The sequence below is a fragment of the Lutra lutra genome, chromosome 12, assembly GCF_902655055.1.
Source record: "Lutra lutra chromosome 12, mLutLut1.2, whole genome shotgun sequence".
In the NCBI taxonomy this organism is placed as follows: Eukaryota; Metazoa; Chordata; class Mammalia; order Carnivora; family Mustelidae; genus Lutra; species Lutra lutra.
The window spans coordinates 91,296,524-91,324,391 of NC_062289.1; the positions used below are offsets into that span (position 1 = coordinate 91,296,524).

The following is a 27,868-nucleotide window of genomic DNA, read 5'->3' on the forward strand; positions in this document are numbered from 1 at the left end:
TGCCTGGCATGCGTTAGGGCTCAAAAATCTCTACTCTTAGTATTATGATTACTCATCCCTGAGGGTCCAGATGCCTTAGACTTTGGGACTGACCATACCCCGCCCCCCATCAGTTGGCACCATTTATTCCAATCCAAAGAACAATCGATACTTTTTTAAATGTGGCACCTTCTTTCTTGCTTGCTTTTGAGCCCACCATCCCTCCACCAAGAACGCCCTTCCCTCCATCCCCCACTTCTTCAAAAGGTCTTATTCATCAAGAAATAGCCCATCTTCCCTCTCCGTGAGTTCCCACCATACCCTGCCCACGCCCGTGTTTCCACTCTTCCTACATGGTATAATACTAGTTTCTTGTCTCTGCTGGGTGGATAAGAATCGAAGAAACACATACATTAATGACTAACAAAGCCATTTCTAACGATTTTGACTGGGGACACAGGTTTAGAATGTTTGTAACTAGGAAGGAGCCTTTGAAGTTGACACACATGCCACCCTATTGGGCCAACAAAACATCATCTCTATCAAAATTAGAAGCTAAATGTCAAGGCTCTCAGATGTGATTTCGTAAATTATCTCAACGAGGCAGCCCAGAAGAATTAGACTATGGATTTTATCGGTTTTCTAGATCATATGTTAACACTCTTTTTGGCAGCCTGAAAATGACATTTCTCTTCCCAGCCAATATCCCCTCTTTTCCCACTTAGCAAACATTGTTGTTGTTGTTGTTTTTTCCCCTGACTTGTCAGTTTCAGGTTGCAGCTTCTGTCCTTGCTTGGTGCACAACGGTCTGTTTGCTTCAGGACACCATCTTCTCAGGGTCAGAACAGCCCCATGGTGTCCACGAACCTGACTGTCCCCGCCCACGGTGGCTTCAAAAACCACACGGGAGAGGAGAGAAGAGAACCCAGTGTGGGGGCCTTTCCAGGGGAAAAGCGGACAAGCAGACCTCAGATTCTCTCCCGCAAGAGGAGGAGCTGGACAGAGGCCCAGAGACGGCCCGTGGGCTCCCAAGTGCTTCCTAGTCAAGTAATAGAGGCACGGGACCGAACCTCTCTGAGCCTCGCTTCCTTATCTGCAAAATAAGGGTGACGGTATCATCCTTGTGAATTGTTAAGGAAATGCCCAGATGTGAACCCGGCCTCTACCACTACACGTTGTTTCATCTTTCTGAACCTCTGTTTATTTCATCCATAAGCTGGATTTAATGAGCCGAACTCACTATTCTGAAAATTAAACAATTCATCTAAAGAGCTTACCGCTGTGCCTGGCACAGAGAGAGTACCAGTGAAAATACTGCTCTTCCTTATAAGGATTAGAAACAATTAACAGTGCGTTCATTTCCTCTCTCCCTTTAAGTAACCACCCAAGGCATGAATCCATAGAACAGATAGGTAACAGTCTCCTGGGTCACAGGCTGAGGGTTAGACTCTGGGGTAGGTCACATGACTCAAGAACATCCAGTATGTCCCGTGTCTTCTGGTGCAGTAGAGGAGGAAGGTGTGACAAGACCCTGGTCTGACTCAGGTCACACATGGTGAGGTGGGCACAAAGGAGGAGGCAGAGCCTGCTGTGTAGGGAAGGGGCAGCTGTGGAGGAGGGTTTCGGGCAGAGGAGCAGAGAAGGCGGAAGGGGAGACTATCAGCTATCATTCAGACATTGTCCCAATATCATTGGGGTGATGGGGACCAAGGAGACCTCCCACTGCTGTCAGGAAGTTCTAAGAGCCCTTCTTGGTTGGTGAACCCCAGTGGTCTCTCACTGACCTTCCTCCTTCGCTACCTCCAACCTCCTCTGCACACAGCCAGGGAATGAGCTTTGGGACTCAAAAGGGAGACCACATTAGGCACCCCATCTGCTGCCCTGATAAAAATCCTTTTAGAGGGGTGCCCGAGTGTCTCAGTCGGTTAAGTGTCTGCCTTTGGCTCAGGTCATGATCTCAGGGTCCTGGGATCGAGCCCTAACCCAGGCTCCCTGCTCAGCGGGGAAGTCTGCTTCTCCCTCTCTTTCTGCTCCCTCCCACTGCTTGTGCTCACTCTCTCAAAAAAAATCCTTTTAGAATCCTCCTTAGCAGAATGATGAAACCTTGTCCCATGTGACATGGCTCCTCCTACCTACTGCCACTCTGGCCTCTTCATGTGACCCTCGTCCCTTGTAACCACCCAAAGGGAGCCCAAGACTGCTCCTGGGGCCAGGGGGCCAGTTACTGCTCTTGTGGACTTCTGGAGCCCAAATGGGCAATCGCCTTCATACAAATAATCACCAGAGTGACAGGTAAGGGAGGACCAGGGCAGTGCCAGGAATCACATCTGGGTGCCTCAGGGAACGGCCATCTCTTCTAAAGGAGGAGGTAAGGGGCACCTGGGTGTCTCAGTGGGTTAAGCCTCTGCCTTCGGCTCAGGTCATGATCCCAGGGTCCAGGGATCGAGCCCCGCATCGGGCTCTCTGCTCCGTGGGGAGCCTGCTTCCTCCTCCTTTCTCTCTGCCTGCCTCTCTGCCTACTTGTGATCTCTGCTTGTCAAGTAAATAAATAAAAATCTTAAAAAAAAAAATAAAGGAGGAGGTAAAATAGACAGGTGGGCACAGTCTCAGCCAGGGCTGGGTTCCCAAGTCACATCACACCATGTCAGAGCTGAGGGACATCTGCTGCGGTGGAACAGCCAGACCCCACCCTGCCCTAAGAGACATGTGGGCTCCCTGGAAGCTAATATTCATTCCTTCACTCATTCACTCCTTCATGGATCTACTCAGCACGACTATGGCATCAGCTACTGTTTTAGGTAATAGGTTAAAAGCCATCTCTCTGCCCTCGTGGAACTTACATTTTAGCCCAAAGAGAAAGAAAGAAACAAACAAATGAATTAGGAATATATTCATGAGAACAACAGTAGCAACAGCTAACACTCAGCTATGCCCTGTGCTGGTCTAAGCATCTGAATACTGGGCATACTTTCATTCTTAACAACCCCCTGATCAGGAGGGGACTATGTTGTCCTCACTGTGCAGAGCAAGGAAGGAGGGGCACAGAGAGGGGAGGTGCCCAAGGATGCACAGCGAAGTGAGAAGTGTTGTGGTCTGTGCAATCCCCAAGAGAAACAGTGCGGCTGACAGATCACCGCCTTTCACTGGCATTCCCCACGTGCACTGTTCCAGATCCTTCACATAACCCCGTTGTAGTCTGATCATCCCCATTTTACAGGGAGGAAACAGAGGCTCAGAGAAGGGGACGGATTGCCTGAGCACCCTCGGCACTGAGTCAGGGAGCCTGGACTAGAAGCCAGGTCTAGATTCTCTTGAAAAGACAACGCGTGAGAATGGCCTCTTTGCTACGGCAGAACCTGGATGAGCCAAGACACACCCCTAACCATCCCGGGTAGGACCACCGTGGTCTCTACCCATCTCCTCCCCAGCTCACAGTGCAGAGGCTGGGAGGCTGCTTTGCCTCCACTCCCGGCCTCCCTGCCTCCTCCCTGGAGGGCTCTGACCTTGGGTCTTTTGTCTATAAAATGAGAATAAGAGTTATACCTGCTTCAGGAGGAGAGCTAGAAGAGGACCCCCAAATCATTCAAGTAAAGGCTTTAGCAGGAGCCCTTGTCCCTAGGAAGTACCCGACAAATTGTAATTCCCCTTACTGTTACGATTCCCAGTCTTCTCATAAGAACAGTTCCTATATATCAACACAACATTGGCTGCTCTTTGGAAACTGAATTTCGTCTCTGAGCTTTGCCCCAAGGAACCCCAAAAGCTACTTGTAGCTGAGACTGTATTAGCCAGCCCCTAAGAGGTAACAACAGTGATGTCAGCCACCAATTGTCAAGCCCAAGGTGTGCCGTGGGGCATCAAAGAAATGTGCTTTACCTGTGCTCTGACATTTATTCTTCTCAACGACTCTGATAACTAAGACACAATCTGCCCTTTTAAGAGAACAGAGAAGCCAGGAGGTTAAGACTCCAGGGTCCCTGTCACAGTGCTCTTGTGATTGGGGATGGGCTTGGGGAGAAGTCTGACATGGCTCATCTGGGAATTGTACAGTGGTTCCTAATCCTGGTTCCAGGACAGAATTACAGGGAGAGCTTAAACAAAAGGACATCCAGGCCCCACCCCAAAACCTTTGCATCAGAACCTTCCCAACATCACCAATAAAAATCAAATTTTAAAAAGCTCCCCAGGGGCCCCTGGGTGGCTTAGTCAGTTAAGCAACCGCTTTCAGCTCAGGTCACGATCCTGAGGTCCTAGGATTGAGCCCTGAGTTGGGCTCCCTGCTCAGTGGGGAGCCTGCTTCTCCTTCCTCCTCTGCCCTTCTCCCCACTTGTGCTCTCCACTCTCTCTCAAATAAATAAAATCTTAAAAAAAAAATCTTAAAAAAATAAAATAAAGAGCTTCGCAGATAATCCTAATGTTAAGTCAAGTTTCAGAACTACTAGAAAAAACGAAACCACTCATTTTGACCCAATAAAGGACAACCCACCCCCCAATCCTCTCATTTTCATTGACTTTCATCAAAAAAACGATCTGCCCCCTCACATCTGTTCTGAAATTCTTTTGTTTGCAAAACATGGTCTGGTTTTTTAAATTATTTTTTAGAGATGAGAGAGCACAAGCAGAGGGAGGGAGAGAGTGAGAAGCAGGCTCCCCACTGAGCAGAGAGCCCGATGTGGGGCTCGATCCCAGGACCCTGAGATCATGACCCGAGCCAAAGGCAGAGGCTTAACCCATTGAGCCACCCCGGTGCCCCAGAACACTGTCTGGCTTTATCTACTGCTTGAAGCATCTCTGTGGCATCGAGATCACAAAGCCCATCCTACAGGATCTGTCAGTATCCAGCACCCAGGGAGGAAAGAAGGTGTCCCAACTTCAAGTCCAAGAGGACGTCCTTACATGAAAGGACCGGAGATCTTTAGGACATTTGAAGAAAACCATGGCCATCCATCTTACACAGGGAAAGGAGCTCAAGGGACCTGGTTTTGATACTTGACCCCCAAAGATACTCTTAGTAGGGTTGACTGAAGGCTTTTACTGCAATACTGAAATGTGACAGAGACAATTGCCCAGATTGGGCTGGATAGGGCAGGGAAGGGGAGGAGATGTGTTCCTTAGAGAAGGGACACTTAGAGATAAAGGGAAAGTTTCTGGAATCGCAAGGCAGGCACCATTTAAGGCCAGCGGGTGTCTGTCTGTCCCCAGCAGCTCCATCTGCCTGTAGACAGGGCTCGGTTTTCTTGAGTGGGTTAAATCTACCCCTCTGTGATCTTATTTGAACTGCTGATTTGCTTAGCAAACTCTTTCCCTATAAATAATGAATAAGTAAACTCCAGCCTGCCACTGATAAATTATTACAAGTTGGGAGTTAATGGGGTGTAAAATAGACAGGCAACAGCCCTGCCGTTGGTTCCCCTCCCCACCTCCAACCTCTGGAAAATACGCTAAGCCACTTCGGAGCCTACTAAGTCGGCATCTTTCCTCCCCACCCCGACCACCCAAGACCACCCTCTCTTCCTCCATCTTTTTCCAGGGTCTCGGCTTCCATGCTCACCAGCACGGAAGTCCATAAAAATGAAACCAAAGGCAAGGAAACAGGAGGCAGAGATGGTTCTGGGTCTTTCAGGCTTGCTGCCTGGTTTTTTGTTTGGACGGTCTGTTTTCTTTTCATATCTGGGAATGTGCCACCCACTGTTCATTTCCATGGGCGTGCAGTCCACTGCAATTCCCATCTATGGACGCTCCCCACCCTACCCTGTCATCTTGCTTTGCTCCAAGGAGCTGGCTTTAATTATGCCACACTCTCTGACTCCATCAGGCCTCAGGAGGAAAGCTCCAACAGCTCATTCCCAGCACCTACCAGTGCCTAATGGGCTCTCAGCAACCATTTGCTGAATGGCTAGAAGGCTAGATCATTACATGAGTGGCTGGACGGGCACAGGAATAGATAGGTGGGAGGATGAGTTGGTAGGAAAAGGGGTGCTTGAGCAGATGCATGATGGATGGGGAAGACAGGTGAATGTTGGATGGGAGGAGGGAAGGAAGGGTGGCAGATGTTGAATGGGTAAAGTGGGGCAGGGGTATGACAGGGGTGGATGAATTGATTAGAAGATGGACGGATGGATGCATGGATGATGGATGGACGGATGGATGATGGATGGATGATGGATGGATGGATGGATGGATGGATGGATGGATGGATGGAGGATGGATGATGGATGGATGGAGGATGGATGGAGGATGGATGGATGAATGGATGGGTGAATGGATGGATGAACTGATGAGAAGATGGATAGATGGATTGACAAATGGGTGGGTGGATGGGTGGGTGGGTGGATGAGTGGTCCTTCACTCCTAAGTATTCAGCTGAGGCCAACAAGTCCCAGCCAAGGAGATAAATGACCCAGATAAAGATGAAGTAGGTAATGTTCAAATCATTCCACAAACAAGCAGACTAGGAGCCAGAAAGGTTAAAGTTTGCCTAAGGTCATAGCAGAAGTAGTGCTTGAATTCTTGTTTCCTTTTTTCCCATGCCTTTTCCTTGCCAAATTCAGCACAAGATGGAATGCCCATCCCTCCAGATGCCATGTCAACAGCACCCGTTTTCCACCTCGATATTCTGTAGCTGGGTGAGTGAGTTAAGCCCTAGGGATGTCCCAGCACCAAGGCTGAAAGCTGGAGAGGAAGAGGGGCCAGGGCAGGGAAGCCAGAGAAGGCAGAGTTCCTGCAGGAGGAAGGGGGGGACAGGCCCAGCTAAGCCCAAGAAATAGCAGTTTATTAACAAGACAGAATAATCCATCAGGCGAAGGCACAGCATCTCCGGTTCCGGGAGCCTGTCCAAGGCAGCCCTTCTTGCTCAGAAAGAGATCAGACTCTGGTGATGGGCATGCCAGGACACACCTCCATGGTCTACAAAAATGCCAAACAAGCCCACTGAAAACCCTTGATCTGTGCCTCCACAGTCCCAAGAGGCCGCACTAATAACGGCCTGGGAGGGACTGGGTCTCAGCTGGGGAAAGTCTGAAGATGGCTGGGACCCGTTCCTTGCCTTTGAAGATACTTGGTCTGTTCCCTGCTCAGTGCCCCTTTGGGTCTTTTGAACACCTAGAAGAAAAGAAATGTGCTTTTGAAAGGGATTCAGGGACAAGCCTTTTGATTAAAGGCAAGAACAACTTCTCAGCCCCAAGACTCTCTATTTCTGTCAAAGGGAGGTGACAGCTGGGGACAGGTGTCCCTGCTTCTCATCTGTCAGTCGCGGTAGAGGGTCGGTCACTGTCCAGACCACATGAAGGAGCCCCAAGAAGGGGGAAGCCCATTGCCCCTCCCCTCAGCTGCAGTCCTAACTTTAAACTTGGGTTACTGCCTCCTGCCAGTTTAACGAGGAGATTTTCCTCACCCATACAGTGCTAAAAGTTAGACCTGCTTTGACAACAGCAGACAGGAGCTCCAACCCCAGCTCCACCAGTACGAAAGTACCAACCCCACCTGGTAGGTGGGAAAACTCGTAGTGCTTGGAACAACAGCAGACATGTGGTCAATGCTTCGTAAACTGTCATCAATATATGATTTTTAAAATTATCCCACATTTCTCCGGTCCTCGTCATTCTGCGCTGAATTTTCAGTCTCGCCATTCCCATTTGCTCCTCCTAGCCACCCAGGGAAACAGACACTGTTGTCCCCACTTTATAGATGAAAACACAGAGGCTCAGAGAGGGGAAGTGATTTGTCCGAAGTCACACAGCCAGCACGCTGACAAAGCTAGGACTCCTAACTCCGTGTCCAAAGTTCTCCCTGTTGTGGCACAGGACAAGAGTTGTGTTTGCATGCCCTCCCTTGGGGCACAGGACAAGAGTTGTGTTTGCATGCCCTCCCTTGGGTACCCACGATGCAGGGCTCCTGGTGATAATCACTGCAACAACGAGACTTGACAATACTTACAGAGCACCTGATGTCATTCGCCTTCAAAATGAAACTGCCAGCTTTTTTACCAGCCAAAACGGGTTTATCTGAGAAGAGCAGAGAATCGCAACCCAGGATAAGCAAGTTATGGCAAAGCCATAGGCAAGTCCAACAAACAAAAGAGAATGTTACTTTATGAGGAAGGAAGAGGAAGCTGGGAGGGGTTGTTTTGAAAGGAAAGTCTGCAGGAGAGAAGTAAGAGCTCAGGGTGAGGAGTGTCTCATTGGCTAAATCCCAGGGGTAGTCAATTCTGGTAGAAGATACAATGTATATCTTTCCCTGCTGGGATTTAGAATTGATGATTCCTTCCCATGGAGATTTTTCTGCTAGGGTCTGTCATTGACAATTCTTCTGGCCATTGGCATCGCGTGGCACAGCTCCCCCTTCTAGCTTTTCCTGCTAGCATCCTGAGTTAGTGAACTCACTCTACTGAGCCTTTCTTTATCAATTTCCACAATGTGTAATGGGCTCAATGCCTTAGATGTAGAAACCCACTTCCTCCTCAATCATCTCACAAGGCAGGGCACTGTACAGATAGAGAAACTGAGGCTCTGTTTTAAATTTCTAGATGGGGAAGATTCCCATGCATTTTACTCTGTACCCAAGGATGAGAGAAGTGATCAGACCATGACAGTGATCTATGAAACTCATCCAGAGGACCTTGGAGAATAGCTACAAAGAATATTTGAACAGGGCGCCTGGTGGCTCAGTGGGTTAAGCCGCTGCCTTCGGCTCAGGTCATGATCCCAGAGTCCTGGGATCGAGTCCCGCATCGGGCTCACTGCTCAGCAGGAAGCCTGCTTCCCTTCCTCTCTCTCTGCCTGCCTCTCTGCCTACTTGTGCTCTCTCTCTGTCAAATAAATAAATAAAATCTTAAAAAAAAAAGAATATTTGAACAAATAATTAATTCAGTTCTTAATATGACACAGTACAGCCTGGTGGGGTTAAGGGTCAAGTTCTGGGATCAGAGAGATCAATGATATAACATGACTCAGCCTCACCCCAGCTGTATGTCTTTGGATGGTCCCCCTCATCTCCCCAAGTCCCAGCCTCCTCATCTGTAAAATGGGGACAACAATTAAATGAAACAATAGATCTAAAGTCCTTAGCGCAGAACTCAGCTTGCAGTAGAAGTTCAAGAAGCAAGTTCCCCTTAATACCAAGTGTGCCAGGCCCTCTTTTATGCTAACAAGGAGTCAGCCAAGGGCGCCTGGGTGGCTCCATCAGTTAAGTGTCTGCCTTTGGCTCAGGTCATGGTCCCAGGATCCTGGGATCGAGCCCCACATCAGGCTCCCTGCTCAACAAGGAGTCTGTTTCTCCCTCTCCTGCTCCCCCTGCTTGTGCTCTTTCTCTCTCCCTGTCAAATAAGTAAATAAAATCTTACAAAACAAACAAACAAACCAACAACACCACCAAAAACCAACCAAATCAAACAAACAAACAAACAAACAAACAAAAAACCCACCAAGGAGTCAACCAAACAACAATCTTCCCTTTCTTACTTTTACTTATGGCTGAACATCAAGGATTGGTTTTCAAAATAATACTGTGCCGTGCCCAGAGAGAACATCTCCCAGGAGTGGATTCATTTCCAGCCTCAGTGAACCCATACAGTCTTTCTGATGAATTTCAGCTCTTGCCTGCTGGGAACTGTTCCCGGCAATGGATGTCCTGGCTGTGCCTCAGCCCCCTTTGAAACAGTCACCATCCCTCCAGTTCAGAGGGTAAAGAGCTCCATTCCCACCTGAACCCCAGCCGTAACCTGGAAATTCACACGGTATGCACTTAGGCGCACAGGTGCGGTTGTCAAACATCAGGGCACAGGTGAACAGGGAAGTCTGCAAGTAGGTGTGAAAACCACAAGCCAACAAAACGTTAAAGGCCGCAAGAGTTCCCGGGGGGCACTTTTCCAGCTGCATCTCGCCTGGCCTTTCCATACTAGCTTCTGAAACCGCTGACCACTCTTTCCCTTGCTGAAACACTGTCTGCCCCGGGCTTCCATGATCACACACCCTCCTGGTTTTCCTCCTCTCTCTGGCCCTTTGATCAGGTTTCCTTAGAGGAACCCTCTGCCGCCTTCTCACCTACATTCCCTCCCCGAGCCCCTCAAGCCTGCAGCCATCAGCATCCCCTGGGAACCAGTTAAAAATGCAAATTCTCAGGCCCCACCCAGGAGTTCCCCTTTGAGAAAGCCCTGCCCCAGGCCTGTGGTTCCTCCTTTCTCATAGCACAGACAGCTGCCCGCTCTGGACCTCTTGTCCAGACCTGCGCTCTGGACAGCGATCCATCCAAATGCCTACTTGACATCACCTCCTGGAAGGCTCAGAAGCACCTTACACTCAACGTGCCAACCAGACTCTTTTCATGTTGCTCCCTGTCCCTGACCGAGTTCAGGAATCTCCTTCTCACTGGGTGTTGCCTGTCCCTAAGCAGCCTGGTCTCTGTTCCCCATCATTTCCAGTCTTTCCCTCCTCTCTTTCCTCCCAGAATAAAGGTGCAGCCCACGGGCAGATGGGATTTCTGGGCACTCAACATTCAGAGAATGGAAAAAAATAAACACCAAACACAGTTTCTCCTTAAAGCAGGGATTTCCGTGGTTCACCAAAAAAATAAAAATAAAAATCAACGAGTAGCTAAGGTAGGCCAACCACAATGCCTGCCTCTGGGGATCCTGATCGTCTGTCTCTCTCTGCTCCCTGCCTCCCTGGTTCCCCTCTTCTGCCAAAATAAACTCTTATTTTGCATTCAGAGATATAGGCTCCCAATGTGTATATTAATAAACCTATTGATTTTCCTCTTGTCGGTCATTATCAAGATTTATCTATCCCCCTGGCTCCCCATTGATTGAGGAAAGCATTATTCCCTCTGGTCAATCAATCCTGATAGACTCCATGACAAAGAGTCAATATCTATTTATTATTTGATTTATGGGCTTAATTATTTTAAACACGGCCAGGCAGGAACAAAGCAGAAGTTGAATAGTGCCCAAGCAACCGGGGCCAGTTTGGGAAGACATCAAACCACAGCCCCGGGGCCTGGCAAGTTCCCAGAGCAGTGAAAATACACTCATCTGATGCTTCCCACTCCCTGCCCACCCACGACACCCTGGAGGCCGCCACAAGGAGAGGGGAGGGAAGGGACGCATGCCGGGGTTTCACTGTGCACCTGCCAGCTCAACGAGTCATAAACCAGGTGGGGTTAAGGGTCATAAACCGGGTAGGTTCGGTGGTTTGGACAACGCACTTGGAGGTGGGTCAAACTTTCCCCTCCCTGCACCTGGGGGAAAGGACCAGCAGGGCAGCGTCCCCAGAAGCTCCAGGGGCATTCAAAAGAGGGAAGGACTTACAGCTGGGAAGGAAAGAAAAGGAAGGGGGTGGTCTTGATAGGAACTTTGGTCTGAATTAGATGACCCTGAGTTCAAATCGTGCCTCTCCCCAGTTTTCTATATCCTTCGCCGCTTTGCTTCCGTGGTGTCCTTGTCCATAAATGGGGGAGTGGAGTGGTACCTACTTCAGAGGGTCGTTAAACCCATTCAAAAGACAGAAAAGCCAGTATTCGCACGCAGGCCCATCAGATGGCAGGGAACCAGCTTTTAATTACAACCTTGCCTTCCTCTGTGAAGCTACCCCCGTGCTTCCGAATTTGTTTAACCACCGGCTGACAGCAAAGCTGAGGAAACTGTCCCTCTGGTTTCTGGAACACACGTTAAGGACCTGATGTTGCCCACCCTCGCCTTCAAAACATGGGCGCGCAGCTGGCTATTTTTAACTCGGGTAAATAGTGAACGCTGTTGAAAATGCCTTTGTTTCCAAGGGACCGCCAGCCTGCTGTCGCTCTCCCCTCAGGGAGTCGGCCCAAGGATCTTTCAGAACCAAGGGCGTGAAAACCCGTGTTTGTTCCCGCTGATGTCTGACGAGGAGCCACACTGTCCACACCATCCGTGGAGGGGGTAGGGGGCGGGGAAAAGATCTGCTGCGAGCTCCGATAAGGAAAGGGATTGCCCCATGTTGGTCTTTCTGCTTTGCAAATCGAAGGCTTCGCTCCTCTGGCTAGAACTCTGGGTGGCTCCCCCGGACTCTGCAAGCAGAGTCCAGATTCCTAAGCTTGGCCCACAAGGTCCTTTCAGGCCGTCTCCAACTCCTTCGCTCTTGCTAGGACCCGTATGAATCCCATCCTCCAACCATGGACTCTTCTGCCTCCTTCCCAGCCCCTCCCACCTCCAGTCCTCTGCATTACCGATCTGGCTGTTAAGAATGCCAATACCCCGGGGCACCTGGGTGGCTCAGTGGGTTAAGCATCTGCCTTTGACTCGGGTCATGATCCTGGGGTCCTGGGATGGGGCCCCCAGGTCGGGCTCTCTGCTCAGCAGGGAGCCTGCTTCTCCCTCTGCCCTTCCTCCTGCTTGTGCTCTCTCCCATGAATAAATAAGATCTTCAAATAAAAAGAATGCCAACACCTTCTTGTCCATCTGGCTAATTCCTTGATTGGGTAAGGGGCCAGATCTGGGACCCCACAGCTCCCTAGGATCTGAGAGCAGAGGTCGAGGACACTGAGAATCATCCCAGTCACCTGTTTGTGAGTCCCAGGGGGCAGAGGCCATGCCTTCATTTCCTCATTCCCACCATGATGAGTGTTTGGGGCCAATACCCCCACAACACTGGACTCTTTACTGTCGGGACGATAATTTACATCACACAGTTGGTATCTTCTTCTTTTGATCCCTGTTAATTCTCCCACATCCTATAGTCACCCCCCCAACACCCAGTTTGTACTCTATTTTATATGTCCCACTCATTTCTCAGTGATTCTGAGTAAACAGTACCATTCATTGTCTGCAGCTACACTTGCCTAGAGGAGCGGGCTGTGATAATGCGTGTGAATATATTTTTGGCAATAGTTATTCATTCACTCCACAAGTATTTAAGGGGGACCCAGGGTTTTAGAGGCTGGGGATGCAGAGGTGAGCCAAGGAGCTGAGGTTGTGCTCTCCCCAGGCTTATGTTTTAGGGTGGGGGAAGGGATGTAAGGAAGAGACAAAAAATAAGCAAATTGAGGAGCAAGATAATATCTTATGGTGAGAAGTGCTCTAAGGAAAATAAAGCACAGCGAAGTCATACAAGGGAATGGGGGGGAAGGGCGGCAATGGGGTGCCACTTTGGATTGGTTCCAGGATTCCATGCTCTTCCGGGGTCCTCTAGCTCTGTCTGCTTTTTCTCAGTCCCCTGTGCCCAGTGACCCGCCCGCCCCAAGACACCCCACGCCGGAGGGACTCCAGGCTCCGTCCTTGGATGACCTCCTGCTCCTCCCTGGATGACCTCAGCTGCCACAGAAGCCCACAGCTTCAGTCACCACTTCTCTGCTGATGACTCACACACGGTTATTTCCAGCCTCAACCTTCCATCTGAGCTGGAGACTGGTATATCCAGCTCCTTTCTCAGCATTGCCTTGTGGACGGCTTGAAGCTCAGAGAGGTACAAGGTATAAGCCACGAGTCCAAGGGGTCAAATCACAGCCATCCCCTCAGATCATTTTATGTCATAATAAACACAGAACACCTGCTGCTTGAAGACCCAAGGAGATCTTGGCACCTGGGAGGAAATACACGCCTCCTGTTAACTGCTATCACTATCATTATTGCCATCATCGTGGTGAGAATGGCATCCTATTACCATAGCAACTGGGAGATACAAGGTATTTAGCATCTCTGGTTATAGGAGGCATTAAGCTATAGTTTGATCTCTAATTCTTATTACTACCTTACAAGAGAGAAAAAGCTCATCCCATTTTACAGATGAGGAAACAGAGGTGCACAAAAGTGAAGAAATTTGCGGGACAAAAGACAAAAGACGGGACATTCCACCGACCATCCAGAAACACCCATTTTGGACTATTATGTGAGCAAGAAATGGGACTTCTATTGTATAAAGCCATCAGATACTTTAAGACCTATTTGTTACAGCAGCTGTTACTGTTACTGTTACTGTGACAGATACAAACCGGAAGTTTGCATGTTTATTAGGAACACTGCCTGGAAGGCTACACACGAGAATATTCACGTGACCACCTCTGGCTATAGACATTACAGGTGAATTTCATTTTCCTTTCTTCACGGATCTGCGCTTTCAATAACAAGTTATCACTTGCCTAATAAGACACACAAGTTACTTTTTAAGTGATAACAGATGGCCCGCTTGCTAATTTAGAATCTTTGGGATTCGAGGAATGTGGTGGCCGGGGGCGAAGACTTCACCCAGGCAAGTCCTCGGCTGGTCATACGATCGTTTACCAACAGGCATAAGCAACGTACGTGAGATGATGTTAATAATAATGAGGATAATGAGGCAGTGCATTTATAGCCTTTCCTTCACAAAAGTCCCAGGGTGCTTCACATTCCAGCACAATTAAAGGCAGTCACAGACAAAAAACCTTTTCAGCTGTGCTTTATAAAGGGAAAGCAATTCAGCTTTTTGAACATAAAAGGAAGACGATTCCACTAGATGATGGGGGACGGAATCTTCATGTGTTCAGAACCCCAACCCCCACTTTTGTATGTTATATTTAGGACAATCAAACTGGCCTGAAAGGGGAAAAGAAAAAAAAAAAAAAATCAGAAACCCCACAGGTATAGAGTTACCGGAAAAGCAAGTCAAGATCTCATTCGGGCACGGAGTCTTAGTTAGCAGAAGGCAGGGTCCTCCGTCTGTCAAATAGTGCAGTTTGGCATTATTCTATTTGAAAGCATGAAAAGCAAGGACTGATTTGGAGTTGGAAGTAGTCTATTCAATACCTCCTGATATCTACCAGATTTAGAATGCTGTGCAAACGAGGCCTCGTGGGATTTCATTACTACCTTGTCCCGGGGCGCCGGGTGGGGCTGGATGTTGGGTGTGCACAGCGAGGGGATCCAGCCAACCTCACACGACTTCACAGCTGCATTCAGACTCTGGGTACCCAGCAACTGGGTGGGACTGAGGACACTTGCTCAATGAGAAATTTTTTAAAATCCTCCTGAAAGCAGTGGGGAAATCCTGTTTTTCCTTCTCCTTCCTGGGACACCCATGCCAAGACACTCTATCACAATGAGGTGCTTATGGAGTGCCCCTATTATCCTGTTCCCTCCTACCCCCATCCCTGAGAAAGCCTCCTGAAGTTCGTGGCATTTCCAAATACAGAGGAATCATACTCAGGCATCGCACACACAGGTGAGGACACCACAGTGACAGGACACCCCAGAATCTCATTTCCTCTTATTGTGTCCTTCAGGACTGGGCTACCATGATGCTGTCACTCCTCTCAATGGAATGAGGTTTTGATACACTGAACCAACTAACTAGCCGAGTCTAAGAGGAGGCAGCAAGCAGCCGGGCCATTAGGAAACTTCCAGAGCGGTGGGAGTTAGCTCCTGTTTAAAATCTCTCACTGGCTTCCCACTACCATAGAATAAACTTTGCACCTTATCCGCATCTTTGAGACCCTACAGCTCCTCCCTTACCACCCTGCTATCATTCACGCGCTCCATTCTGGTCCTTGAAGGTGCCCACCGCATTCCCACCTGAGGGCTTTGGCATCCGCTGTGCCACTGCCTGGATTGCTCTTTCCCTGCTGCTCCTGCTCATTAGGTCTCAGCTCAAACGTCACCTCCCCTAAGACACTCTTCTCAGCCCCTCTTCCAAGCAGCCCTCCTGTCAGTCTGACCCATCCCCCATCCCCTCACAGCACTTAACACAATGTTTAATTATCTTACTTGTCTGTTCAATTTGTTACTGACCGTCTCTTCTCCTAGAATGGAGGAACCGTGGGAACGGTGTTCTCAGAACATAGCACTTAGCCAGGGGCCCGCACACGTCTTCAGAAGGCATGTCCGTGAACTCACACTAGTGCTGAAGCTAACAGGTGGTTCTCGGGCCCCTGCTGGCCTTCATTTTGGAATGTTCCGAGCCCTCACTCCTCTGGGACCCAGCTGCTCACCTCCCAGGGCTGCCTGGCAGAATAACTCGGTGAGGGCTCCGGGGTGTGCAGCTCTTGGCAGTGGAAAAGTCTGCTCGCTCGGGGTAGGACGTGAGAACCGGTTTCTTTAGAGCTCTGAGCCTGAGCGCACGTGAGAGATTTCCTGCAGAACTTCCTGCAACTCAGAAAGTGGGTCCTCCCCAAGAGCGTCTGATTGGGACGAAGGGGATTCTTGATCTTCTATTTGCCTTTCTAAAAAGTTTCCCAGGTGATGCTAGTTAGGGGTCTGTGGCTTTAAATAATCTGGGGATTCTAGAAAAAGACTGGCGGGGGGGGGGGGCAGCTTGTGGGTCATGGGAACTTTGTCAATTGCTGATATCAATAATACATCAATAATACAAGTCTTTTGTAGGGAAAGGGAAAGTGAGTGTGTTTTCTTCAAGATATTTATTTCACAGAGAGAGAGAGAGATCGCAAGTAGGCAGAGAGGCAATGCAGGGCTCGATCCCAAGACCCTGAGACCATGCCCTGAGCCGAAGGCAGAGGCTTAACCCACTGAGCCACCCAGGCGCCCTGAGTGTGTGTTTTATAAGATAAAGTGTAGGACAGAGAAAGAGGAAGGGAAGTGAGTAATGTGGAGGATATATGAAAGAGGGGTGTGTGCGTGTGTGCATGCTGGCCCCGTAGTAACTTACAGGGTATTTAGTACATAAGCAGAATCAAAGCTACAAAAAATGAAACTGGTTTAATAAGCCAGTGGCTTGCAAACTGGGGTGTACCAAATCCTCTGGAACTTAAAAAAGACAGAGGCTTTGGCACACTGGACTAAGATGGGGCCTGGCTCTTAGAGCACTACAGATACCCAGGTGCGTCTGATAAGATGGGGGTGGTGAGATCCCATGATACATTCCTACCTACTCCCCCTGACCCCGCTGATGCAGCCAGGGCAATGAAGGAAGCCACAAGACTAAAATCAGACATACGTTTGCTCAATTCTAGGTTTTGCCAGGTGTTTGTTCTATGACCCAGGCAAGGGCTCCCTTTGCCTTGTCTGACCTCAGTTTTCACATTTGGAAAATGGGCACAGTCAAAAATGGGAGAAGATCACCGTGCCTGGCCTGAAGCCGAACACTGGCTGAAGGTTGGTGGACTCTGCCGCCGTTTTGGTGTATGGTGAGGGCTCTGCATTTATGAACATTAAAGAAATGCCCCTGAAGCAGGGAAACGGTTTCAGACATGATGATCAGCTGTGCCTCCTTCAGCTTCAAAAAAAGGCACCACAGGATGGACTGTGGTCTCCACGTGACCCTGAAGCTCACTGTGTCTTCCTTTCCAGAGAGACAGGACTGGAGCAGAAGCTAATGAGGGCACTGGGACGTGGTGATGTGCCTTTCTGGGAAGAATGGAGCAGCGTGTCTACCTCCTTAGGCTCACCCTTGGTGACGACAAGGGTAGAGCGGAGGCTTCTCTGCTGCTGCTGAAGACCCACAGGCAGAACACTAACCACGGAGGGCAGCCCTCTGAACACAGCCCTTCCTGGTCCAGCCAAGGGTAATGGGCTGGGTTGGGGGAAAAAGACGCTGGCGCCTGGTGAAGTCATCGTGTCTGACCATAATGGGAAGTGAGGGCAGATAAACCGCCATTTCCTTGAACTTTGAATGCCTCTGCAGCCATCAAAATACTCTCCTTGGGCCCCCACCCTTTATTTTGGGAGTTTCTCCATTTTTGTCCTTGAAGACACCAGTTCCCACCCCTGCCCACGACCCTCCAAGGGCTGCCTGCTCCCCTGAGCATAAAATCCAGACCTCTTACCAGCTCTCCGGGTCCTATAGCAGAGGGTCTTGATAGGGGGGTGCCTGATAGTCGTATGGGGGAGGTTTTGTACAGAACCCGAGGCCTTAAGTCAGAGACTCTCTGGCAATGGTTCTCGACTGGGGGTAACTTTGCTCCAGGGACATCTGACAATATCTGAAGACATTTTTGGTTCTCACAACTAGGGACTCAGTACTATTGGCATCTTATGGGTAGGGAAGAGGATCCTACTATCCTACAAGACACAGGCCAGACCCTGTAATGAATGACCCGGCCTAAAATATCACGTGGAGGCTGAAGGGATGCTGTAGGAATAGCTACCCACTTCAACCAGGCATGAGCCCTTTCTCCTCCCCTCCCCCAGTCTGGTTCCTGCCGGCTTTGTTTCTCGCCTCCCACCCTCTCGTCCTCACCAACCACATTCTGCCACCACAGTCTTCTCTCTGGTTTGAAGCACACGCTGCTCATTCCTACCCCAGGGCCTTTGCATCTGCTGTTCCTTCTGCTGAGTGTGCCCTGCGCCACGTCTGCAGAGCTGGCTTCTCCACTCAGGTCTCTGATGTCGGGATCCTCCCTCCCACCACACTCACCTAAAATAACTCCAGTCCCCAAGGCCCTCTAGCACTGCTCTGGTTTGGTTCCTTCAACAGACCGAGACCTACTCAAATGATCTCATTACTACACAGCACTAGTCTGTCTGCCCCACTGGAATGACAGCACTCTGAGAACAGGGTCCATGTCTGTCCTGCTCGCCACCCTCCCCTAGCATCCAGCAAAGTGCCTGGTACTCAACGTCTTTACCAAAATCTGATGACTGAATGAGTGACTGGACAAACATTGGGGGAGAATGCGTTTTCAACCCGTTGGAGGATCAAGTGCATCGTTAAGAGAGCTGGGCTCCCGTCCTGGCCCCACTTAACTCTCCTGGCCTCAGTTTCCATATCTGTAATATGGCCCAGATGCATTTAGTTGGATCAGGCTCCTCCTAATGGGGCCCTCTTGGAGACATCAACTGTAGCATTTTGCTTTGGTCTTGTCCCCATGGCACCCAGCTAAAGTAGGTTGGTCCATGTTCCTGTCACTAGACAAATAACAAATTTCTTCCCACTAAGATCCTAATTATTTTGCCATTTTGTCTGGTCTTTTTAATTTTTTTTTTTAACTTTCCTATTTCCATTTGCCTCTGCACCAGCTAGACACATCCAGCATCAGCCCTGGGCACACAGTAGGTACTCCGTGGTAATATTCCCCAAGGTATGGCTCCCACATGTTAATCAGATTCAAATGGACTGGGAAGCTTGGTTAGAAAGTCTTAACCTTCAGAGTGACTCGATTCATTAGGCCCAAGGTGATGAGACAGGCTGAATACTGGAGCCCAAAGATATCCAGGTTCTAAGCCCTGGAAACCATGTATTGCAAAAGGGACTTTGCAGAAGCTGAGCATGTTGAAATGAGAGATGTTTCTGGATGGCTGGGTCCTAGACACACTCACAACAATCCTTATATAAGAGAGATCTGACCGCGGAAGCAGGCCATGTGCCCACAGAAGGGAGAGGCGATACTGCTGGCCTTGAGGATGGAGGAAGGGGCCACAAGCCAAAGAATGCAAAGAATGTTCTAGAAGCCAGAAAAGACAAGGAAACATTCTGTTCCAGAGCCTCCAGAAAAGAACAGCCCCCTTGACTTGAGCCCAGTGAGATCCACTCTGGACGTCCGGCCTTCAGAACTACAGAACACTAAATGTGTGTCACATAAGCCACCAAGTGTGTGCCCATCACCACACCCCTAGGAAACCTGACACTGGGAGCACCCAGCATCTGCACTGGCACGGCCTTCCTCCCTTTGCTGGCTCTAACGTAGGAAGTCCAGGCAGAGCGTACTTCGGGAAGCATCGCTCCAGGGCCGTTCCAAGCTGCTTTTCAAACCAGAGAATTTTTGTCAGCATCGGAGGGACTCTGCTCCAAGCACCTACTTCTACCTCCTGATTTCGCAGATGGGGACACTGAGGCCCAGGCAACTGCAGGAAGGCAGAAGGATGAGAGATGTTTCCTTTCAGCGCCATCGGCTTTCAAACTCCACTCGGAGTTTTATAAAATGAGCGATTGTGCTGACTGCCAATAGCTTTGCAACAATCTCATAATAACCCAATCGTGAAACGATTTAGCAATCCTGCTGCTAATTGTATTTGTGGATAGAGCAATTGGGTAACTAGTCGGTTATTACTCATTCCCCAAGAGCCATACACATCGCGTTACAGGGAAGCTAATCTTAGAAATACTTGTTAACTCCGATGATAATTACTAAGTAATTGGCGAGAACACGCCATTGTGAATTTAGCTGGAATATGCCAGGTAATTATCTGGTCTTATGTTCCCTGTAAAATAAATCCAGGGTCCAAAGATTGTTCTAGTTGGCTGGCTCTTGTCCAACCATGGGCCTCGGCCAGCCAATTACGCGGATGCAGGTGATTAATCAAATTACTCAAATATCGGGTTTCGAACTGAACATTCGGATAAGAGATCTGATGGTCGACAAGTGGGCGGTGCTGAATGGGAGAAGGGGGTACACAGAGCCCCCCCGAGATACATATATAATGACACAATAATAGGGAATAAATACCACTTCTTTGGGGCTCATCTGGCTTCTTCACACAAAATACCAAAACACTTCAGAGACCAATTACATGTCCCAAAGCTGCGGAGTCTTTATCAGGGTGCCAGGAAAAGGCTGCGCTATTTGTGAAATCTGCAAGCAGTTATGGTGCTTGGGGGTGGGGGTGGGGCAGAGTTTGCACATAATAGAAAGGGGCCACAAACGCAGCTGGCTTACAGGACGAGTGACACATTTCCATAATGACCACTCGTTTGTTTCTCAAGGGGGGCTGCTGACCGAATCTGTCCACTTCCAATTAGCCCCTGGGAAAGAGGGGAGGGAGGCTTGGGGTACTGGGCTCTACCAATAACCCTAAGGAAGTCAGAGGGTGGGGGGTGGGGGGCGAGAGGTCCTTAGAAGGGCAAGGCAAAGGACAGGAGATGGTGGGTTTTGTGTTTCTAGTTTGGGGATGTCTAAAAGAGGAGTCAGAGGGCCAGAAGGTGAGGAGCTGACCAGAGAGAAATTTGGGGTGACGGACTGGTGGGAGCACTAGGCAGAAGACCAGTGTGTGTGTATGTGCGGAGAAGACCACCTTCCCACCAGATGTGTGTACCCCAGATAAAGGGATATGCATGAGGACGATACATTCTGGATAACAAAGAAAGGAGGAAAGATGCTGTGGCAGATTGTACAAGTGGCCACAAATTGTCCCTCTCCCTGCATCTATGCCCCTGCAAACCCTCCCATGCGGAGGCAGACTCTATTCCTCCAAACCTTGAATCTGGCTTGACCACGTGACTTGGTTTGGCCAATGTCCATCGGTCAATGTAACAAGGACAGAGGTGTGAAAGGCACTTGCCCATCAGCGCTTGACCTCTTGCTGCCCTGGGAACCCTGAGACCACTCTGGGAATGAGCCCAGGCTAGGCTGTTGGGGAGCAAGAGACCATGAGAAGGTACCCAAGAGTGACCAGCCCCCAGTCTGATCTGCCAGCTGACCACAGATATGTCCAAGAACCCAGCTATGGGGCCTGGCTCAGTGTAGACCTGTCCACAGGATAGAGGAAAACTCTAATGGGTGGGGGGTAGTTTGTTACTCAGCACAAGCATACTGATACACTCACCTCATGAGAAGAGCTCAGCCCCCGAATATGATCTGAGCTGGGAATTTCAGGGCTCCTTCTGTACTGTTCAGGGTGGAGAACCACCATTTTTACCCTGGTTTAGGGAGGACTGAAGGGCCAGCTCTCGATCTCCAATCCTTCTAAAACATTTACCACGGGCTACATGGATTCAATCCATTATCTGCACAGTCAGGGCTGACAGACAATAATAACACACCTTCTTCGGGCCACTGAGATCTTATAAATGGGCTCGAGGATGCTTTGTGTCACAAGGGACCAGACCAAAGACACACCAGCTCTTCCCTGAGCTCACAGCTCCTGCCAAGTTGAGAGACTTGTGCGTTTGGGATCTCATTGCTTGAGCTGGGAATGGGAAGGAGAGAGTGGACTCTCGGCATCCCAGGCCATGCCAGGAATGGCACTGCTGTGGTCAGTCCTAAAGCAATAGCAGAGCAACAGCCAGAGTTTAAAAACACACCAAAGGATTGTTTCACAATTTTCAACTTTCAACTGAAGCGATTTTATTTTTTCTCAAGATCCCATGTCCCTGGGCGAGGTTAGAGAGCAAGTTCAGGAAAGTTGCTACCACCTGACATTTTCTTAATGTCAGATTTTCTCACTACCCTTCCTGTGCAGCTAGAGATCAGGGATCCTGGATATTTAAAATAGCAATCGTGAAGACCTACAAATGTAATATGCTGCTTTCATGAAAGCCAGAATAACAGTCACCACAATCTTAGCCCACGGTTGGCAAAACTAGGGCCTGGGGGCCAAATCCAGCACATCGCCTGCTTTTATAAATAAAGTTTTATTGGCACCCGGCCAATTTGATCCAACTGAACAGAGTTGAGCAGTTGTTACAGAAACTCTGTGGCCCATGAAACCACATTCACTACTGGGCCCTTTACAGAAGAAGTCTGCCGACCCCTGATTGGATCCAATCAGTTCAATTTTCATATGGAGACTGTGAGTCTCGGCGCTGTTGTTCCACAAATACTAGGAGCACAGGGGGCTCCGAACCAACTTTCCTAGTTTCCCACTTACGGTGCTCTCCCCGTGGCACTGGTCTGCCCAAAGAGCTCTAGCATCAAAAGAATTTTCTGGAATCTCAAATCGTAAAAACCACACAATCGTGAATGGTAGAGCTGGAGATGCTCCCTTCGCCAGAACCACGCCTTAACCAGAAGCCCCCGTTTCTCAACCCTGCCAGAGGCAGGACTCTGGGACTGGGTCCGTGGGTGGGGGACCCCGGGCAGGACTTACCTGGTGATGATGGCCAGGTGGGGCGGGCTCATACAGGCACCCATGAAGAGTACCACGTTCTCATGCCGCGTCTGCCTGTAGGCCATCACCTCCCGCTTGAAGGCCTTTAACTGCTCCTCGTTATCCCTTTCGATGTCAATCAGCCGGATGGCCACCTCCCCGTGCCAGCGGCCGTGGTACACCTGCCCGAAGCGGCCCTTGCCGATGAGCTCGCCGATCTCCAGCTGCTCAAAAGGGATGTCCCACTCCTGTAGGAAGATGCTGGTCTGGCTGGCCTTGCGCGGGAAGCTCCGGGCTGAGAGCAGGGACAGGTTCATCTCCTCGAAGTCGTCCTCTGACTCCTCAGCCTCATCGTGGCCCTCTTCATTCTGGGGTCAGAAAAGGGAGAGTGGTCAGAGCGGTGCCTGCCACTGCTCCGCCTTCCTACGAGTTCCCCCTGGGTCCGGACACATCCCTAAGTGCATTTTTGGTGGGTGGGGGACATGTATCTATTCACCCCAGGTTGCTCCTGTCTAGAATCATAGAAGAAGGAGCTGAAAGGGAGATCGTGATAGTCCAATGCTCTCTTGCCAAGAGGGAAACTGAGGCTCCTAGAGGAGAAATGATGGGGGACCACCCAGGCTGGTTTGCTGGCGGCTGCTGGTTTGGGCAATGGAAGCCTCCTTGGGGAGAGGGTGCCTGACTGGCTCAGTCGGTAGAGCATAGGACCCTTTGGTCTCCGGGCTGTAAGTATGAGCCCCATACTGGGTGTAGAAATGACTTAAAAATGAAAATCCCCCTGGGAATCCCTTCAGGCCCAGCAAACGGGGGTGCTTGGTCACCCCGGGAGGTTGCTTGACATCGCACAGCCAGGCAGAGCTGGGGCTGGGGCACAGGTGTCTCAATACCTAATCTCCAATGCCCTCCTATTCCGTGGTGATATTTTGACCTGCCTGCTCAAGCGCGTGTAAGACAGACAACAGGCTGAACTGTGGATGCATCAGGGATCTGTCTGCACAGAACACCTCAGCAGGGAGTGCCTTTTGCTTCCCCCAGGGGATTTGGAACTTATGAGTCAGAAACAGGGAGTGGTCAGAGCTCCTCTGCACAGGGTAGACCCCTGGGCTTCCTCAGCCGCCGTGAGGACAGGGCATAGAAGGGAGGCTCTTAGGAGGGGTTACCTAAATCAGACAAAATGAGCTGGAATCTGGTCTCTGTGTGACTTTGGGTGAACTGCTTGACCTCTCTGAGAACTCCTTCTCTCATCATAAAGTAGAGCTAATAAAACCCGGCCTCCACCCCCGCAATGGTGTGAGGTTTGCAAGGGATGAGAGCCCTTGCACATGCCTGACCATTTGCATCCAATAGCCCCTCGGCTTCCAGAGAAAATGCAGATTCCTGGGCCCTACTCAGAGCTACCGAATCAGAGAAGAGAAGGCTGGGGCCAGAACTCTGCATTTTTGTCCCCGCACACCCAGGTGCCCAGGAATGCTTACGTGTGACCACCGAATCATTAGACAATGAAGGTCCGGGGACCTGACTTCTCAGAGTGGCGCCGGACTGTCCTGGCCCTTGGGTTCTTTTGCTTGAGTGAGGAAGCAGCAGGAGCCCTAGCCGGTGGGGACTCCCAGAGGCTTGGGGCCTGACGAGGCAGCCTAAGGTCCTCCTGCCCCCAAACCTGAGCAAGCCGCCCTTTGTGGCACACTCGGGAGAAATGACACACTTTCCATTGGTTGGCCTCGTCCAGGGTCATTTTTCAACTAGCCCAGTAATTGCAGAAAGGACATAATTTTCTCTGGGCTCTGTTCCCTTCGCTTTAGACACAGCAACAGTGCTGCGGAGTCCATGGTTTTAACTCAGGACACTTCATTCGTTCCTCCAGTAGTTTCAGCAAATGGAAAGAAGCCCCAGAACATTCTCAAAAGCTCGCCAAGCTCCTTATCCCTGGGGACCCTGCCTCCCCCGGGGTATTCTTTGGAAGGCAGTGGGGCACAATCCCCTCGGTATTCACCTGGCCCTAAGCTGATTTTTCAACTAAGAATGCAAATCCCTTGCCAACTTCTGCAAGACTAACTTTTCCACGATGCACACCATATAATGGCCCGTTAGTCTCAGTGCCGGGAGGGGCCCCCCCGCCACTTGTCCCAGAGTTAGAACATCCATCAAACAGGCCCTGACCCACCCCAAGCCCTCTGCGTCATTAAAGTCATCCATCGACCCTGCCAAGTGCTGGGCAGCCCCAGGAAAAAGGTGCTTCTCGCTCTCCGAATCTCACCTCTGAAGTTGGCTCCACTTCAATTTGAAGTAATGGATTTCCTTCCAAGCTTTAAAGAAAGGAAAAGAAACGTGACCCTCAGGTGAAAAGGAGGTCGGTGTCTTGTTTATCCATGTATGAAGTCTTGGAGTGAGAAGCCCTCCCCATCAAGGCTTTATCTCAACATTCACTTCAACACTTGGGTCCAAAATAATCCATAACCTCACCATGAAAAAGCACTGACAAGGACACTGTTTTAAATAGATTTTCGGGACTGCTCAGGGCCTCATTTTTCTTTATGGCTTCGGTGTCCACTGATCTGGCAGCCTCCTTATACGTTGGCGGAAATGCCACGGGCGGAAGAATTCTCAGAGCCCCGGGTGGTTGCTAGAAAAGAATTAACGAGATTGCTCGAGTTCACTTGGGTTTGGAATCTTAGGGGAGAACCTTAGGGTTTGGGATTACAGGTACCACCCGCTTTCCGCAAGCTGGCCTCACGCCACTTCTCTTTTATAAAAGGTCGACGCTGATATCTACCAAAAGAAATTCAGAGAGGGCTTTTGCTTTCATGGAAAAGGGTAAAAAGTGAACATCACATTCAGCTTGGTTTTGCAATGAGTCATTACAGGGGCGTCGTGCACCCTGAGCAGTGTGAGGGCTGCGTCCAAGCTCCTTCCCTGGGACGTACCCTGGGCATCTCAGCATCTGGCCACCAGAGATTTGACCTGTATCTACGAGCATCTGGGCTTCATCTCCATGTACTTTGTGAATCCCTTAGCAAGATGTGTCCTAAGGTATCAGAAAAGCCTAAGAGAAGTAATTTTGGGGGTTGGGGACACCCCCAATTTTTCCATAGAGATGAATGATAATTGCTTCTTTGTGTGACACTTTTGGCTCATGAAAGGTTTCCCAGGCATGCTCTACTTTCGGATAGTGGGGAAAACCTGCGTGTGCCAGGACAGGGCGAGGCCGTCCAAGGGATATGGAGTTGGAACTGGAACCAGCTCCTGACTTTGAGAAATATTTCATTACTACCAAGGGGACGAAAGCAAGCGCAGAGACATTGTGCAGAAAGGGTAAGCATGACAAGGGCCCAGAGTTAGGTATGAATCGAGTAAATGGAGTACGGTGGAAATGCCCCGGAGAGATTACTGGACGTCTGTTGAAAATCCTCAGTGTTTGAGTTAGTTGGATATTGCCAATCACATTGAATCAGGATGCGTGGAATGGGAACGAGAGAAACCGTACTGGACTGGAAGACACAGGTGTGTGTGTGTGCGCACATGTGCACATGCGTGTGTGCACACACGTATGTGTCCACACACGAGGGTGATGCAGTCATGAGGTCCTGTGCTGCAGCTGGGCTAAGCTTGGGCTCCTGGTGCGTGTGGGTGCTGGAGTCACAGGGTGCTTGCATGTGTGTGTGCGAAGTACGTGTCAGGTATCACGTGGGTGCGATGGGATGTGCTCTCTGTAGGGGTGGTTCTGGGCGCATGGGAGTTGGGGATGCCTCTGGGGATGTCGTGGGCACACTGTATGTTGACAATGTAGCTGGGTATATACTGGGGTGTGAAGGCATTGTTGGAGCACATGGTATGTGATGGGCACGGGAGGTGTTTCTGGGGATGTTTTCAGAGGAGAGGTTGTGTGTGTGTGCGTGTGTGAGCGTGTGTGCATGTTCTGGGGATGTGTTTTCAGAGGAGAGGGTGTGTGTGTGTGTGCATGCGTGCATGCATGTGTGTGCATGTGTGTATTCTGGGGAATGTGTTTTCAGAGGAGAGGGTGTGTGTGTGTGCGCGCATGTGTGTATTCTGGGGAATATGTTTTCAGAGGAGAGGGTGTGTGCATGTGTGTGCGTGTGTGCATGCATGTGTGTGTGTGTGCATGTGCGTGGGTGTGTAGGGCTGCAGAGAGACAGTAACTGGGCTGCTGAAGGCCCAGAAAAGCTGAAACCAGGGGCAGGAAAAAAATCACAATGAACACCTTGCTCCCTTCCTATTTCCCCTGGGGAAGCTTAGCAGATCCCCCTACCCACCGCTCATTTGAGGGGCCACTGCTCTCCTGACCCTGAGACCTCAAGAAGTTGCTGACCCTGCAGACAGAGACAGTCCACTTGCTGGAGAGGCTCCAGGTGAGAGGGAGCCTGAGGGGCTAGAGGAATGAAAAGAAGGGGAAAGAAGGGAGGGTCAAAAAGTGCTGTTTGCTTTACTGTTAACGAGTTATTTACAAATTATTTGCAGTATGGCCGGAAGGCCGAAGGCCGAATGAAAGCACCCCAGGACAGCTGAAATGCCTTGGGGAGATCTGGGTGGAACAATGCGCTGGATTCCCTCCTCACACCCCACAACAAAGCAGGCAGCCCTCCTCTGCTGGCATCCAGGCGTGATTACGGCAGCCCGGCAATTAAATTATTTCCTTCCGCTAAGAGTTAGCGCCCATCACTCCATGCCCGTTAAAGCAGATCACAGGCAGCTACTGTATTTCGCGGCCACTCCCTGCCTGCCAGTTAATAACCTGGGGTTCGTCTTGTACGAACTGTGGAACTGGTGTATGCGCAGCAGAGAAATGATCCAGAGCTGGATGTCAGCACAATATTCCCAGCAAATTGCCGCTCCTTCGATTTCACAGATGTGCTACTTGGGTCTTTAACAAAGTCCGTAAACCCGGTCAGAAAGGATAGAGTAGTTAGGGGAGCAGAAGAACAACCAAGGAAGGAAAAACGTCAAATCGAACAACCAAGGAGCCAGTCAAATCGAAATCAGGTCCCCTAACATGCCCTCCACTTCGGCCACAACCAAAGAATTGAAGTCAAGGGAGGTGGTTTGGGCTGTTGGACTACACCAACAACAGACCACCTGGAAAGACAGTCTGTGTCCCAAGGACGCTCGAGATGCCACATGCAAAGGCATTCATTGCTGTGTTGTTTACGACAGTGATATATGCGAAGAGAGGAGATCGGGCAA

At 50.0% G+C, this 27,868-nt stretch overlaps 1 protein-coding gene across 4 annotated transcripts in view; it reads right to left on the reverse strand.

The window, feature by feature from the left end:
• The window catches only part of KSR2 (kinase suppressor of ras 2), a 416,724-nt gene that overhangs the window by 46,247 nt on the left and 342,609 nt on the right, over window positions 1–27,868 (reverse strand). For all 4 annotated transcript variants that reach the window (XM_047698076.1, XM_047698073.1, XM_047698075.1 and 1 more), the window contains 2 exons: window positions 24,927–24,975; window positions 22,673–23,040 (listed from right to left, as the gene is read on the reverse strand). In XM_047698076.1, coding sequence (XP_047554032.1) covers window positions 22,673–23,040; window positions 24,927–24,975 — 417 coding nt within the window. The remainder of the gene's footprint in view (window positions 1–22,672; window positions 23,041–24,926; window positions 24,976–27,868) is intronic.